The sequence below is a fragment of the Lepisma saccharinum genome, chromosome 1 (assembly GCF_977018435.1).
Source record: "Lepisma saccharinum chromosome 1, izLepSacc3.1, whole genome shotgun sequence".
Lineage (NCBI taxonomy): Eukaryota > Metazoa > Arthropoda > Insecta > Zygentoma > Lepismatidae > Lepisma > Lepisma saccharinum.
Window position 1 is genome coordinate 37,689,317 of NC_139229.1, and position 16,777 is coordinate 37,706,093.

Genomic DNA, 16,777 nt, shown 5'->3' on the forward strand with positions numbered 1-16,777 from the left:
CGAAGATGGGGATGAATGGTGATATGATGAAATTAATGAATAAATACTCACAAACATCCATGCCCAGGCTAGGATTCGAACCGGAGACCCCTGGTGTCAAAGCGGTGATGTGCTAACCACTCCGCCACGGAGGCCGGCATTGTTCAATTAAATATATCAAACTTGTAATAATAAGGAATTTCATTATCGGCTAATCATGCTTGTTACGCACAAATCTCATCGCTTACCTAAATGTAAATATTAATGAACTGAACACGAATGCACAGCTTTTATTGAGAAGCCAACAAAAACAAACAACCAACACTCGGAAACAACAGACAAAAAAAATCCCTTCGCAAACTCACCGATTATCTTCACATGGTCAAACTTCTCTCGGATTGGCTGTTCCACAGATCCAGTCGGTGAAAGCTAGTTGCAATTAGAATGTGGCCTATTCCTCAAAACCAGTCAAGCAGCAAGCCCGGTGGCCATTATTTCCACTCAGGTAGCCAGTTCAGCGCCAACTTACTGGATATCCGGCCAGTTCCGTGTGATTCCGCCTTTACTATAACATATGGGCCTAAGCGTCGCACAGAAAACTAAATGCATCATATCTATGCAGAACGCATTGAGTGATGTTTGAGTTGCTCTTTTAAGTCCACTTTGTGCACAGTAAGGCTAATCGGGACTGGGCCTACATTTTAAAGTGGAATCTGAACCACTATGTACCTCCACCGGGTATCAAACCCGGGACCCCTTCATTACAAGGCGACGACGCTACCACTGCGCCATCGAGGAGGCCCTGCATTAAGTGATGCATTAAAGCTTGTTTTATGGCCTCCGCGAAGAATCAGATTCACATCTGATGCATTTTGGTGTATTTTTGTATGTCGTAAAGGAAACATTAAGGTGCATCATATGATGCAAGTGAGAATACATTTCAGTCGAGATGCACTTTTATGTATCAGTTGATGCGTTTTGATGCACATTCCTGCATCTTTTTCGATGATGCACTTAAATGTTTGGTCTGAGTTGCAGACTTTATGTCTAATGGCTACATAAAGGCTGTAGCTCAGACCAAACGTTTAAGTGTATCATCGAAAAAGATGCAGGAAGGTGCATGTTGCGTTTCTTATTTAAACACTGGACTGATTATATACACTATTTAATGTACACTGACACTGGACTACATTGGAATGGAGTTGACCACCGTGTAGCAATGTCTCTCGCTGTTCTCTCGTACAGTGCGGGTATTTCCCGTTATGTACCACGCCCTGCACAATCTCCGAAGCAGAGTCTGCACTGTCCAGCCACCTAGTGGCGACAAGTATAATGAATACTTATGATATACAAATGTTTACACATTAATAACACAAATAATAATACAAACACTAATCTATCCCAAACATAGTCCCCCCTCTTGATCGAGTCGATCAACAAAGGTACAACTAATGATCTACTGGAAGAGGCACTAGTTTGTTAACTGGACGTTTATAAGTTGAAGACGAAGTGCGAACAGTTGCAACACGCACTAGTCCATCCGCACCAGGATGCACTTGTTCAACTATAGCAAGTTTCCATGTAAGTGGAGGTAGGTGATCTTCCTTCACTAAGATCACTGTTCCTGGTTCCAAATTCTTCTTTTGGGTGTTCCACTTGGTCCTCTGCTGCAGGGAATGCAAGTAGTCCTTTGACCAACGGTCCCATAGTTGTTGGTACATCTGCTGCAATCTCTGCCATCTGGATAAACTGGATTCTTTGATGTTAGTTAGACTAGGCTCAGGAAAACTAGTTAGGGGTGCACCAATAAGGAAATGGCCAGGGGTTATAAAACTGGGATCTGTAGGGTCATGTGACATTACTGTGAGGGGCCTGGAGTTAAGACAGGCTTCGATTTGAACTAAGAGTGTTTCAAGTTCTTCGAAAGTGAGAGCAGAGTTCCCTACGATTCTCCTCAGGTGATGCTTCATGGACTTCACTCCTGCTTCACAAAGTCCAGCCATATTTGGGCTATTGGGTGGTAGAAAATGCCATTTGAATCCTTCCTGAGCTGCATGGTCTTCTAAAGACTTGCTGAAGTCTGATGATTGGAATAAATTCTTCAAGTCTTGTAATTCACGATTGGCACCGACGAAATTTCTTCCGTTATCGCTGTACAAGTTCAAACATTTTCCTCTGCGTGCCGTAAATCTTCGCAAAGCAGCAATGAATGACTTGGTGCTGAGATCTCCGACCAATTCTAGGTGTATGGCCTTTGTGGCAAAGCATACAAATACTGCTACATATGCTTTCAGCCTTGATTTGCTTCTAGTGATTGACGGCTTGATGATAATTGGTCCAGCGTAATCAACTCCAGTGTTTAGAAATGGTCTAGTGGACTGTATTCTGGATGGTGGTAATTGTCCCATGAGTTGGTTGGAAATAGATGCCCTTAATTTGAAACAAATGAGGCACTTATGCAGAATAGCTCTGACCACTTGTCTGGCTCTTGGTATCCAGTACTCCTGTTGTAATGAAGATATAAGGAGTTGCGGTCCTGCATGTAATAGCCTGTGGTGTTCTGAAAGAATGATCAATTCAGTTAAATGATGTTTCGGTGGCAATATGATTTGATGTTTGCTATCATATGGTAGCTGCGAGTGTCTAAGTCTTCCTCCAACTCTGAGTACTTGCTTGTCATCGAAGAAAGGATGCAAGTCTAAAAGTTGACTATCCTTTGACACCTGACTGTTAGAAGACAATTCTCTTATTTCCTTGCCATAAACTTCGTGTTGCATGCTTCTAATGCAAGTATGCAATGCTGATCTTAAGTCACTTGCTGACAATGATCCTATGTGTTTCTCTTGTTTGTTCCTCGCATTGTGTAGAAATCTCAAACAATATGCAATCACTTTTTGAAGTTTCAATAACGACGAAAATCTGCTGATAAATTCTATTGTTGGTGCATTTGTGACTAGACTTACTGTAGTTGTTCTTTGTTCTTCAAGTTCGTCGAGTTTGAAGTCATCATCCCTTGACGATGTTGGACTCGAAGGCCATGCTGTTGCTGGAAGTGATAGCCAATCAGGGCCATGAAACCACATTTGAGAGGTGTGTAGTGAGTCTACATTTGTCCCTCTGCTGATTAAATCTGCGGGGTTCTGTGCTGACACTACATGTTTCCAGTACTGAGGCTTCGTACATTCTTGAATTTGTGAAACTCTATTCGCTACAAAGGTTTTCCATCGTCTTGCAGGTGATGCAAGCCACGCCAGTACGATCTTCGAATCGGTCCATAGATTGATTCTACTGACTTCCAATTGTAGTAGTTGTAACACCTTGTGTGTTAGTTTCGCCAGCAACAAGGCAGCGCACAATTCAAGACGAGGAAGAGTGATTCTTCTTATAGGTGCCACACGCGAACGTGAACAAAGTAAATGTACAGTGGTTTCACCATTTTCATTTGTTGATCTAAGATACAAACAACAGCCATATGCAACTTGCGATGCATCTGAAAATCCGTGGAGTTGAATGTCAACCACTTTTCCTTGAACTAGCACAAATCTGTTAACTTGTATCTGATTAATGTTTGGTAACTGTTGAAACAAACGTTTCCACTCCATGTTGAGTTTATCTAGTAACTTATCGTCCCATTCCATGTTATGGAACCATAATTGTTGTAGAAATATCTTGTAAGAAATTACTATTGGACTCACTAGTCCCAAAGGATCAAAGATTGATGCGACAATAGAAGCTACTTGTCGTTTAGTGATGTTGTCTTCATAACATGACACTATCTCCTTGTTATTTGCTTGCAATTTATCGGTGACTGGATCCCACGTGAGGCCTAAAGCCGTAACGCTTGCTCCCTTGTCGAACTGAAATGGTAGTTGCATTTCTCTATGAGTAGTTGGTACTGCTTCAAGAAGTTCTGGATGATTAGAACACCATTTCTTCAAAGTGAATCCTGCTGAATTCAGTAAATCGATTAGTTCTCCTTGCAATTGTCTAGCTTCTTCAATACTGTTGGCTCCAGTGAGGAGGTCATCAACGTAAACATCTCGTTGTAAAACTTTGGATGCATTCGGAAACTTGGTTGCTTCCTCTTCAGCTAACTGCTGCAATGTTTTGGTCGCCAAAAATGGTGATGATGCCAAACCAAATGTGACTCTTGTGAGCTCGAACGTTTGTACTGGCATATCTGTAGATTTTCTCCAAAGTATGCGTTGAAACTTAGTGTCATCTGGATGAATCAGGATTTGTCTGAACATCTTCTCGGCGTCTGCCGTAAATACAACCTTGTGCGTTCTGAAGCGAAGAGCTATAGACTGAAGATCGTCATGTGTAGTTGGACCGACCATCAGTATATCGTTTAATGAGACTCCATTTGTTGTTTTTGCTGATGCATCAAAAACAATTCTGGTCTTCGTGCTGCTGCTGCTAGGGTTGAACACTGGATGATGTGGTAAATAGTATGACACGTCATCAGCTTCATTTGGATCTGGTTGTACTGGCTTCATGTGTCCCAACATTTCATACTCCTCGAGTATTCTGCTATACTCCTCTTTCAACTCTGGTTGTTGTTGAAACCTCTTCTCTAACTGATGTAATCTGAATAATGCCTGGTTGTATGAATGTCCTAGCTCTGTATGATTTGATCGAAATGGGAGACGATCGAAGAAACGCCCTGTTTCATCTCTGGTGGTGTGTTGATTGAAGTGGTTTTCACAAGATACTTCTTCAGCTGTTTTTGGTTTCGAGTACATTTCCTCCAACTCGAAAAAACGCCGTAATTGAGAATCCAAATTATCCTCCATGCGCACAAAACATGCTACTGTGGGTGTACTAGGTTCTACAGGCTGTTCCATCCGACCAGCTAAAATCCAACCTAATTCAGTATTTTGAAGAACTGGATAGTTTTCATCTCTCGTTTGTCTTTCAGGAAGAAGTAAGTGCAAGTAAAGTTCCGATCCAATTAGTAGATCTATCCCTTCTGGTTTGTAGAAATCTGGATCTGCTAACTCAATGTATGTTGGTAGGTTCCAATGTTCGTGATGAATAACTTGAGAAGGTACGTTCCCTGTGATGCGTGGGAGTATCAGACAAGTAAGTGAAGTCTGGAAGTCTGACACTCTTGAGCGCAGCTGAATGTCTACACTGTGCTTGGCTTCCGATGAAACATTATTGATTCCTCTGATTGGAATATGATTTTTCTGCTTTCGTAACTGTAGTCTCTGAACAAGATCTTCCTTGATGAAGTTTGACTGAGACCCACTGTCCAGGAGAGCTCTACATGTATGTGGCTGTCCCCTAGAATCGATGACTTCTACTAAAGCTGTTGATAGCAGAACGTGTGATCTTGGTTTACTCTTAAATGTGCAATATGAAGATTGTACTGAAGTTGTCCTTGCAGCTTCGTTCCTCGTGTCTGGTGAGTCATTCCTTGGTTGGTCTTGCCTTAGAGCACCTCCTCGTTTACCGCCTTCGTCTGGATGCAACAGTGAATTGTGTTTCAATCCACAGCGTCTACAATTCCCTGAAGTACAGTTCCTAAAATTATGATTCGATCTGAGACAATTATAACAAAGTTTGTTGTTGCGCACACACTCTTGTTTCTGCTTCAGACTTGCGCCTGCAAAAGACTTGCATGAATATAAGGAATGTGCTAATTTACAGAAATAGCATTGTGTATTTGTAGTTGTCAGGTAAGAATTTGACTGACGGGTGTGTTTCTGTTTAGGGCTAACCTTGTTTTCATTGACATTTTTGTTTACGTGAACAGACTTCATTGATTCCAAAGCTTGACATTTTTGTTCTAGAAAGGTGAACAGTTCCTTTAGTGTAGCGAACGACTGATCGGTATGGCTTAATTCCCATTCCCTTCTTGTGTGAGAATCTAGTTGAGCCAAAAAATGATGTATCAAAATAACATCTTCTAACGGTGTTTGTAATTCAAGGGCTCGAAGAGCATTTAAGTTACTGGTGACGTCATTGATGAACTGACGTAATTCTGTGGCATTTTCCTTGTTAATTGCGTTCACATGCAAGATGTTATTGACATGACTTGCTGCTATCAGTCGTTTATTCTCATACCTATCTTTCAACAATTGCCATGCAATATCGTAATTTGAATCGGTCATGGGCAAAGTATCGATAAGTGTTCTTGCTTCAGATTCCAATGATGAACGTAAGTAGTGGAATTTTTGTATTTTAGGAATATTGACATTTGTGTGAACCATAGCCTGAAATGCATCTGAATATGCTAACCAATCCTGATAATTACCGTGAAACGTGGGTAAAGATACTGTGGGTAATTTGATGTGCTTGGTGCCTAATGATGAAGCATTGTTTACAACATCCGATCCATCTGTAGGTGCAGCTTGTGCTTGTTTATATTTCTCTATAATGGATTCCATTTTACCCCGTACCTTGTAGTAAACTTCTTCAAAATCCTCCCTGTGAGGTTCGTGATTTTCGTTTATATCTTCTACTTCTAAACGTGTTTGAACTTCATCATATTTTTCCCACAAAGGTGTTAAATTCTGCAAACGGACCCTTACTTCTTGAACTTCCCCCGTATCTTCAAAGGAATTAACAAATGCTTGTGTTCGTGTTAACTGGCCCTTAAATCCAGCTCTCTTACGTATCAACACTCTTTTCTCTTCTTCATCCATCGCGAAGGAAAGAGGGCAAGATATGTAGGAAATAGTACGTGAGGAAAGAGTAAACAAAATATGGTGCGAGCCTAGCTAACTACTGACCTTGATCTGAAGCTTCCCTGGGTGTTGGCGATGACGTCACTTCAGCCGACAGCAGGATACTGTAGTGGATGCTCGAAACTGTCCAAATTTATGATACTCAGTCCCGTGATGAGTTATCGTAACAGATAACTGATTGTCCACTGAATACAACCGTGTATAATTCGGTCTTGTAACAAAACATTCGACGTACGCGCGATAACGATACGGAATGTCTGTTCAAACCACACGCGTAACCGCTGTGATCGAAAATTACACGTAATACGTAATAAGTACTGTGACACAGAAAGTTCTACGATTGAGCACATAACATGCAACCATATATTGACGTAAGTACGAATGTCAGTACACTTCTGTAACTGGAACACTGCATACAAAGTCACTTCGATACCGCGCGAAAACACTCGTTCTTTCCATGGCGGGCGAGTTGAGACGTTTGTTCTGATGCGTAACACGTCATATCTCACAGAGATTGTTCACTTCGGAAACTAATCCTGCCCGGAGATGACCATAAAATGTTGCGTTTCTTATTTAAACACTGGACTGATTATATACACTAATTAATGTACACTGACACTGGACTACATTGGAATGGAGTTGACCACCGTGTAGCAATGTCTCTCGCTGTTCTCTCGTACAGTGCGGGTATTTCCCGTTATGTACCACGCCCTGCACAATCTCCGAAGCAGAGTCTGCACTGTCCAGCCACCTAGTGGCGACAAGTATAATGAATACTTATGATATACAAATGTTTACACATTAATAACACAAATAATAATACAAACACTAATCTATCCCAAACAGTGCATAAAAACGCATCAACTGATACATTAAAGTGCATCTCGACTAAAATAAATCCTGACTTGCATCGTGATGATGCACTTTGGTGTTTTTACGGCATACAAAAATGCACCAAAATGCATCAGATGTGAATCTGATTCTTCTCCGAGGCGCACTTTAATGCATCAAGCGATGCGTTCTGGTATCTGCGTTCTGCATCGATATGATGCATTTAGTTTTCTCTGTGAGGTCTCGGCGTCTTCACGGAAGCTACGTTGCCATACCAACAGCAGTCACGTTGGAAACTCTTAAGAAATGAAGTTGCAAATGCAAACTTCAGATTTACTTTCATCAACTTATTGAAATGGACAATGTTATTCACAATTTCTAATAGTTTTTTCAATATCTTAGTCTCCGAGTTTCAAGGTTCGCAGATTGCGTAACTAGCTTAGAATATACGCTTCAGCCCGGTACCAACATTCGATTGATTGATTTGTTGTTTTAAGTCCACTTTATGCACAGAAAACCAACATTCGATTGACGGGTATCGGTAATACATAGAACCAATAAGATTGAAATATCACAAATGCCGAAATATCTCAAAACAAAAATATGATTGATTGATTTGTTGTTTAAAGTCCACTTTATGCACAGTAAGGCTAATCGGGACTGGACATATAGTTCAAAGTAGGATCCGTACCACTTGTGCCTCCACCGGGTATCGAACCCGGAACCCCTTGATTACAAGGCGACGACAAAACAAAAATATGAATACATCAAAATTTCAACATAGCAAAACATACAAATAAGTATACCAAAATGTCGATACATTACAATTTCAAAATATCAAAGTACAAATATCGTAACGTCGTACACAAATCAAAAAAGTTTTAAAAAATGTCGGAATGTCATAATATTTGTAGTGCCACAATAACGAAATATCGAAATACGGAAATATCAATATACTAAAGCATACAAATAAAAAGTATCAAAAACTGAAATTTCGAAGTACCGTAGTTACAAAACATCATAATATTCATAATACCTAAATTTATCAATGCTGAAATTATGAAGTACCCTGCTTAATGAAAATCGATATTCAAATATGAATTCCGAAATTTCGAAACAGCAAAATGCAAATATTGAAAACCGAAGTAAGAAAATACCTAATGTAAATTACCATAATATACTTTGCAAGTAGTTGCAAATATATCAAGGCGGTAAACAAAATCGAGGATTGGTTAATATATGACAACATAATATTTCAATGTCAACTGAGAGTAGCCAACTTACCAGTTGGGGAAAAAAAACACTATCGTGAAATTCTTCAACGTCGTAAGATTAGAAACTATAAACCATTCTTATACAGAGTGTCCGAAAAGTCACGCAACCCGGTGTTTACGACCGTATAACGGAATGAGAAGAAACGCTTTCTGCCAAGAGAATGCCCTGTATATTGGGAAAATTTAGAGAGACAAACATATGTAAGAACATGCATATTTTAATAACAAATAAGCAAAGTGTTGCCAAAGGCGGAAAAAAAATATTTGCAAATCGTGTATATTGATGCACAGAACTCACTGAGGTAAATTATTGCAACATTTCACAATACCAACGAACAATTTGGATGGCCATCTAATGAATTTGACAGAAAAATAACTTTGACGAAGTTTCAAAAACATTGCAGAAGGGAATAAATGGGCTGTTCCAAAAATCTATGTTTTCACAATATTACGCAGGACACTGGCAACACTGTTGCTGTCACGTGTCACTAACAGATGTGTTTCACCTCAGGCTATCACACTAGGGCACTTTTAAAGACAAAGGAGAAAGTTGGTTATTCTCGAACATATGCAATAAATTACATACACCTTGCAACCCTGAAATGTGGGTATCCCTAAATGTTTCTCTTACGCAAGAATATGACGATGTTCGGATATATTCTTTAACAATAAACACTCTTTCCTGTGTAGAATATGGCATTTTAAAAACACACACACGACGTCAGCATAAGTAGACACAATCTGGAATGCCGTTCGCTGCAAACAGCAACCACGTAAGGCACAGAAAACATAACAATTGATACACGTTCTTCTGTACCCACATTTCAGGGTTGCAAGGTGTATGTAATTTATTGCATATGTTCGAGAATAACCAACTTTCTCCTTTGTCTTTAAAAGTGCCCTAGTGTGATAGCCTGAGGTGAAACACATCTGTTAGTGACACGTGACAGCAACAGTGTTGCCAGTGTCCTGCGTAATATTGTGAAAACATAGATTTTTGGAACAGCCCATTTATTCCCTTCTGCAATGTTTTTGAAACTTCGTCAAAGTTATTTTTCTGTCAAATTCATTAGATGGCCATCCAAATTGTTCGTTGGTATTGTGAAATGTTGCAATAATTTACCTCAGTGAGTTCTGTGCATCAATATACACGATTTGCAAATATTTTTTTTCCACCTTTGGCAACACTTTGCTTATTTGTTATTAAAATATGCATGTTCTTACATATGTTTGTCTCTCTAAATTTTCCCAATATACAGGGCATTCTCTTGGCAGAAAGCGTTTCTTCTCATTCCGTTTCGCTATTCCGTTATACGGTCGTAAACACCGGGTTGCGTGACTTTTCGGACACTCTGTAATAGACAGCCAAAACGTCAATTTCATGAATAATGTTGGAGAATATTTATAATTCGCGTGTTCAATTTGAAAGCAGAGAATATTTGTAGGCTTTGAAGCACTGAACCGGATATTTCTCAACTTGGGAGGAAAATTTCTTCAAGTTTCAATAAAAAAAGAGGCAAATTCTACAAGTGCTTTGGGTGAAATTTAATACAGTTCAATCGACAAGAATGCAAATTTTCCATGATGTGTGATGGAAATGTGTTCGGTACACGGAGAGTGTGTATCATATTAGATGCTCGGTAATGAAGCAATGAGACGATGGCTTATCAGTGGTTTTCTTTCCTAGAGCGAGAATTTTCAGGTTCGATTCCCAGCATCTCCATTTTTGGAATACAAAGAACTGGTAGTTGCTAACAACGAATAATAGTTTAGAACAATATATTTCGATGTAAAATTGGACGAATACTATCGTTGGCTCAAGTTGTTCCATTTTAATCGGACGAAGAGCATATATACAAGACGTTTCGTGATGTTCAGTTGCAACACGTGAAATATTGACTTTTAAGAACTTACTTTGGTTGGAGGATTTGAGGCACAAAGTTTTCCCTCAATCCCACTAAGCTATGTACGAATAATATTTTTACAAGTAATTTATGTGAGCATTTATTGTTAAACAATATTGTCTTAGTCACTGTAAGCAATTTTCTTTAGAAAACATAGGAACTCGTGCATTTGGATCATTATTATTCTTTATGCTCCTTGAATTGCATGTAAATCATTGGTGTGCGCACAAGCTCAAGGGGGGGGGGGGGTTGTGGCAGTATTTTCGCCTAGAAATTTAGTGTAGACGGATTTTTTTGGCCGTTGATAAACAATATTATACTTTTTTAAAAAATGAAGCATTTTCAGGATGATGGAAGTCGTAATCAACGAGGGAGGCATTCTTACGCAATTGATGTACCAGTGACATAGTGGAGGTGTGTAGCACACATCTACAAACTGCACGTGGAGACTAACATCGTAGGTTAGGATATTCTCGTAAGACTACAGACGTTCATTCTAATGTTGGACCAACAGTACTTCATATGCTATCCAATATTTGTAAATATATGAGGGGTTCAAAGCACAAGTGGTGTTAACTCCACTTTTCGTGGAAGTAGGGTTTCATGTATAACTTAAAACAGTGAAGTATTCAAATTTCAGTGCTACAGAAGCAATTATCTCCTAAGTTTCAAATTCTTATTCATAGAGGCACCACTATGTTTGTGTTCCATCAACGTAGTACTAAGTTTAAATGTGCCTTTTTCACAAAACTATCTGGAATGAAGTTACGCCACTTGTGCTCTCAAGCCCTCATTCAATTCGCCAGCGTGTGTATATTGCTTTAGTTTAAGAAGAGCCGTGAATCTATTTTTGATTCGGCTTTCCTTTACTTGGACCAAATATGAGCCACATTACTGCATCACAGTTATGTATATAATCAAGCCAAAAATTACCCTAAATGTACATAGGAGGATTCTGGAGGGTGTGGACCCGCTCTAAATAAGTTTTCCCCAACTGAACTTTCATCAAGGCCTTTGCCTCCTCTAGCCTAACGAGGATGTGCGCATGTCTATGATCTAAATCTTTTGTCAAAATACAACAGAGAATATTGCGTGTGACCAAAGATCACAAACTTTCTGCTACGCCGAAGATTTCACATTACTCACCTCAAAAACGTTTATGCTGAAGTTACAAATCCATCATTAATTAAATTACACATACTGTATGCCAAAACTGATTACGATGTGCTAAAAGACAGCTCGGCGGGAGAGTTGTCACGATCACACAAAAGTGATCAATATAATGACGTCACGTATTGTTCTCAAAAACATTTATCAGCGATTCCCTTGTAAGGAAGGATCTTCATGAACAAGGGGACTGAAAATTACCGTGCAGCCTCCCTTTAACACAAAGAAGAAAGGCGCTTATTAGTTTTCAGAACTCGAACAAAAGGTGGAACGGGACGATATTATTTACCTCAAGAGCAATGGTATATTACTGGGTCATCTATTACACATTTCCATATCTATCCAGCTGGAGGATATTACACTTTCCAGCATAACGTCAGACCGTGGAGAAAAAATATATGCAGGAAAGACGCAAAAAAGGAGAAGACTGTAAGGAGGGGAATGGAGAAAAGGATGAAACTTCTTCCCGAAAAAAAAAAGACAAAAAATATATTCACGTCGCTTTAAGAAAGACACAATGTTGAGGAAAAATACTGAATTCTTCACATCTTTTTCCAATTATTGGAGGAATATTTCAATCCTACTTTGCTCCACATCTTCCAAGGGAGAAATTCACCCGCACCCTCCACCCCCCGTACCTAGCAGGGAGAGAAAGAAGAGAGAACAAAGAAGCTAAAAATCTGACAGAACTCAACTACACGGTCAGAATACATCTACTAAATAATGGATTCCGCAGAGCTCGCTGGAGTTCCCCCGGGAATACATTTCATTTGTACAAGAAAGCCTTCATTTTTCCTGAAGTGGACCGTGGGGAGTTACATGATAGAGATTAAAAGAGATTGGGTTGCTAAAGTATACCAAATGGAGTATCCAAGGCCTGATTTATTTATAAAGTTTTGTGTTGGTTTTTTTCTCCCCCTAGCTTCTTTCCTTAACCAAAAAAAGTAGGGGGAGGGAGGGGGGATGGGGAGGGGAACTTTATGAACTGGAATGCTATACCCAGTAATGGGCATCTACATTACACAGGGACCTTCTGATCAATGTGGAAGTAAAAAAAGATAAAAATTCATCCACATTTGCACTGCAGATGTAATTTCACTCCCACCTTCTACGACCATTTTAAAATATTGTACGACAAAAATTCAGATGCATTTGAATATTACAGTGGTAAAAGCCTTCTTCTGGGGCACTCTTTTGAATTGGATATTTTCGGAGCTAGACCATGATGAGGCCATATCTTGGATGGAGAAAAGATATAAAGGTGTTCCTTTATGTCAGAAAGCAGGGTAAGGGCCATTTAAGAGGGAAAAATACAATACCAGAAACATAATGTCACCAAATATCGAGGACCCTAAAAGGTCGTGTCATATAAAGCAAAAGACAGCTGTATATGCGGTAACATTGATGAGTTCTACTCGGCATATAAAACAACAAATCAACAGGGGACACACAAAAAGTTAAAATGTAAAGAGGAGAGGAGAGAACGCGAGGAAGGATAAGGCAATAAAAGAAACAGCAAGATGCTTCCCCTCCCTCCCGCCCCACCTTTTGCTACGGGGTCTTATCCTCAACACAAGCTTCCATAAACATAAGCTACAAGATGCAATTTTTACTAGACAAGAGTCGAGGCCAACCTTAAGTCCCACAAAAGTATTTCTTTCTTCAGTTTTTAGTGTTCGCTGCAACAAATTAAAAAATGGAGCACCTCCATTTCATATCAGCAGAATGGACCAATTACATTGCACCATGGTCTGAACTGAATTTATTACACCTTCTGCTCCGTTGAAGAATGAGAGAACACATTTTAACCAAACTATCTATGACGTATTTAGGGGGACCGGACACCCCTCTCCCAGCGGAAAGACTTGCCAAGGACTAAAATAATGAAAATACACTTGCTTGGCATTTATTGTATAATAAAGGGTTTATTTCCGCCGAACTTACTGGAAGGCAAGGATTATATTGGGATCATACGGCTTGGAATGACAGTATCAAAGATGATTTATCACATTACCACCCATGATAATATACTTAAAATATTAATCATTACTTTTCGTCAGCTGGATCTAACATCCTGTTTTGTTATTCAATAAATATTCAATTCTTTATCATTCTGACATTAATTTCCTTGCCAGGACAGTTGTCTTTATACAAATTTGGCGATCCATACTGCACGTAAGCTAGATCTCATGTTATGTCTATATTCTTATGCCGTCTTGTTGCCTATTCATGTAATAATTAGGGAGTGGCTCTTTAGGTGCTAAAAAAAAATTAAAAAACATTATTTTTATGTTCTAAAACAGTGGAAATATGTGGCCAAAAGTAAAAAAGATTGTCATTCAAAATTCCGTCAAGTACATAAATAGATAGGTAAAAAATAACAGCAGGACTTGCTTGTTCCATGTTGATTACAATAAATAACAAAGCACACTTCCAAAATGTCAATTGAAAATGAACGCCGATTATCTCTAAACAATGACTTGCATTGTGAAAACAACCTTTCCACATCACACACAGTCAGAAATGTATATTTGAAGTGCGGGATGTGCACACTTACACCATCAATTTCATCAATCCCAGAACCTGAGCAGAGGCGCAGCCACGAATTTTTGACTCGGGGGAGGGGGGAAATTACCAGGATAAACGTACCAATAATAATAATAATAATTATTATTATAAATGTTATTATATTATTATTGTTGTATTGTTATTATTGATTTGCATTATTTAACTTCACATATTGTGCCACTTTTGGCTAATTTGCGAATATGAGGATGAGTGATGATATGTTGAATGGACACTCCCAGACAACCAACATTAATATTATTATTAGTAGTAGTAGTAGTTGTTGTAGTTGTAGTAGTAGTAGTAGTAGTAGTAGTAGTAGTAGTAGTAGTAGTAGTATACTATCAAAGACGTTGGTGCTAAAGCATGTGTGTTCGAACAAACGATTTGAATTATTTTTTCAACACGTTCAATTTCACATTAATAATGGAAAACAAGCTTGATAAATGCATTCCAAATATAATTCTTTTTTACATTAACATGTATAACTTTCATGCACGATATATGTTCCACACATATGCAACAAAAGGACGTGGACACTAAATTGTGTACGCATTTAAAGTTTATTTAATACATGAATATATACAACATACGTATATTATTTAAATACATTACACAACCAATTCATCCATCTCACAATAAACCAACAGCAAAAATTACATAAATTGTCTCCATGCTCCCTTTCCTCAAAACAATTCTTCATGCATTTAAAACAAAATCAATTAAAACAAGTCTCATTTCCCTGTCTGGTAATTTACAATGCATTACAATGGTAAATTGCGAACGAAGCGAGCAAGAACATTTTTGGATCCAACTTTTTTGCAGGCTAAAATCAATATTGATTTAATAGGGCACAAATGAGTTCACAGGACGCCTATGTATTCTCTCTTTTACAACTATTGCGCCTCCCCGATTGTGTAGTGGTAACATCGTCGTCTTGTGATCAAGGGCTCCCGGGTTTCATACCCGGTGGAGGCACACGGCACAGTGGTTCGGATCCCACTTTAAACTTTAGGTCCAGTCCCGATTAGCCTTACTGTGCATAAAGTGGACTTCAAACCACAAATCAATCAATCAATTTTACAACTTATTTTCATTTAGATTGTTCGGCGCCCAGGGTCGTCTTCCGCTGTCCCCTAGCTACGTTTCTGAACATGATAAGCCTAAGAGAAGCAGGTATTGCAAGCGAAGCGAGCAGGAAAATTTTATGAAAAGTATTTTTATGCATAAAATTTGAAGTTGTGGGCAGGAACACTTGGCCGTCAATGTTTGTTCCCCTAGAACTCATATCCGTCCAAGGTTTGGGGGCAATGCCCCGTGCCCCCCCTCCCTGTGGTTGCGCCACTGAACCTGAGCAACTTTACAGTTTTTGGAACCCCGTATTTTCTTTAATGGACTTCGGAATTGGTCTTCATGCAGTCTCTAATAGAGAGTTCAATTTACCTTCAGCTGCACTAACGTCCTTCACGGTTTCGCGAAGCAGTTGTGTGGAAGTTTCCAGTTTTTTATCACGCCACACAAAATCCTTACATTTGCAGACAGAAACCGCAATTCGTTTTGTAAACATTTATCTTTCAATAAATCTTGGGAGTAGCGCAAAGTATTTCGCCCATTTTATGAATTATTAAAAAAGAAAGAATTTGGAAACTTCATTTTTTTTCTGGGATGTCTAAAAAAATATACATTTTATGTTATTTCCCTAGAAATATGTTTTATGTGCTAAAGGTATACATGACTGTCTGCTGCTTAAAGCGTTTATTTGATTAGTGAGCACGCACCCACCACGTGATCATACACCACACGCTACACCGCTCCAGAATGTAGTGCAAACGGTGCAGACACCAAACACACTGCGTAACACCAAATTAATGAACTAGAGCACCGTGTAACCAACTAAACGCGCGAGTGCAGAGTCAAAAAGCGAAGTGAACTACACGGAGCTAAGGGGTATCTAGGGGAGGGGAGGGGAGAGGGGTAAAGGCGGCCGGAACGTGGTGCTGATCACATCTCCAAAATGGCCGAATGAGTCTACCCCCACATCCCCTAAATGTGCCTTCATGGCACAGTGCTACATGCAGGGGGAAATTTACCTTACCTTAGGTGTGTTTCAAATCCTAACTTTTAAGTTTCACCTTTTGCACAAATAAATTTATGGCATTTCATATTGAAGAATTTTGTTCCTGTATTACGTTTCAGAAGAGTTTATGTATCTGCATATTGATTTTGTTTTGTTTACTCATAAATTGTGGTTGATAAGATGTTTTGATCAAGTTGATTCTATTTGCATTCACAGTAGAAAGACCACAAACAGTTAACAGCTGACTGACATTCAGGAAGTTAGTCTTCAAAATCATTTTTATCT

At 39.1% G+C, this 16,777-nt stretch overlaps 2 protein-coding genes across 3 annotated transcripts in view; both read right to left on the minus strand.

Moving 5' to 3' along the window:
• LOC145994646 (TOX high mobility group box family member 4-like) overlaps positions 1 to 16,777 on the minus strand; it is an 855,605-nt gene that overhangs the window by 749,088 nt on the left and 89,740 nt on the right. The window lies entirely within an intron of this gene.
• Positions 1,428 to 6,632, minus strand: LOC146004232 (uncharacterized). The gene has a single exon (XM_083142948.1). It carries the CDS (start codon positions 6,630 to 6,632, stop codon positions 1,428 to 1,430), a length of 5,205 nt encoding a protein of 1,734 aa, XP_082999074.1.

Bases quoted from the DNA above. Each gene is read 5' to 3' on its own strand.
- LOC146004232 (XM_083142948.1), bottom strand. From the start codon at position 6,632: ATGGATGAAGAAGAGAAAAGAGTGTTGATACGTAAGAGAGCTGGATTT.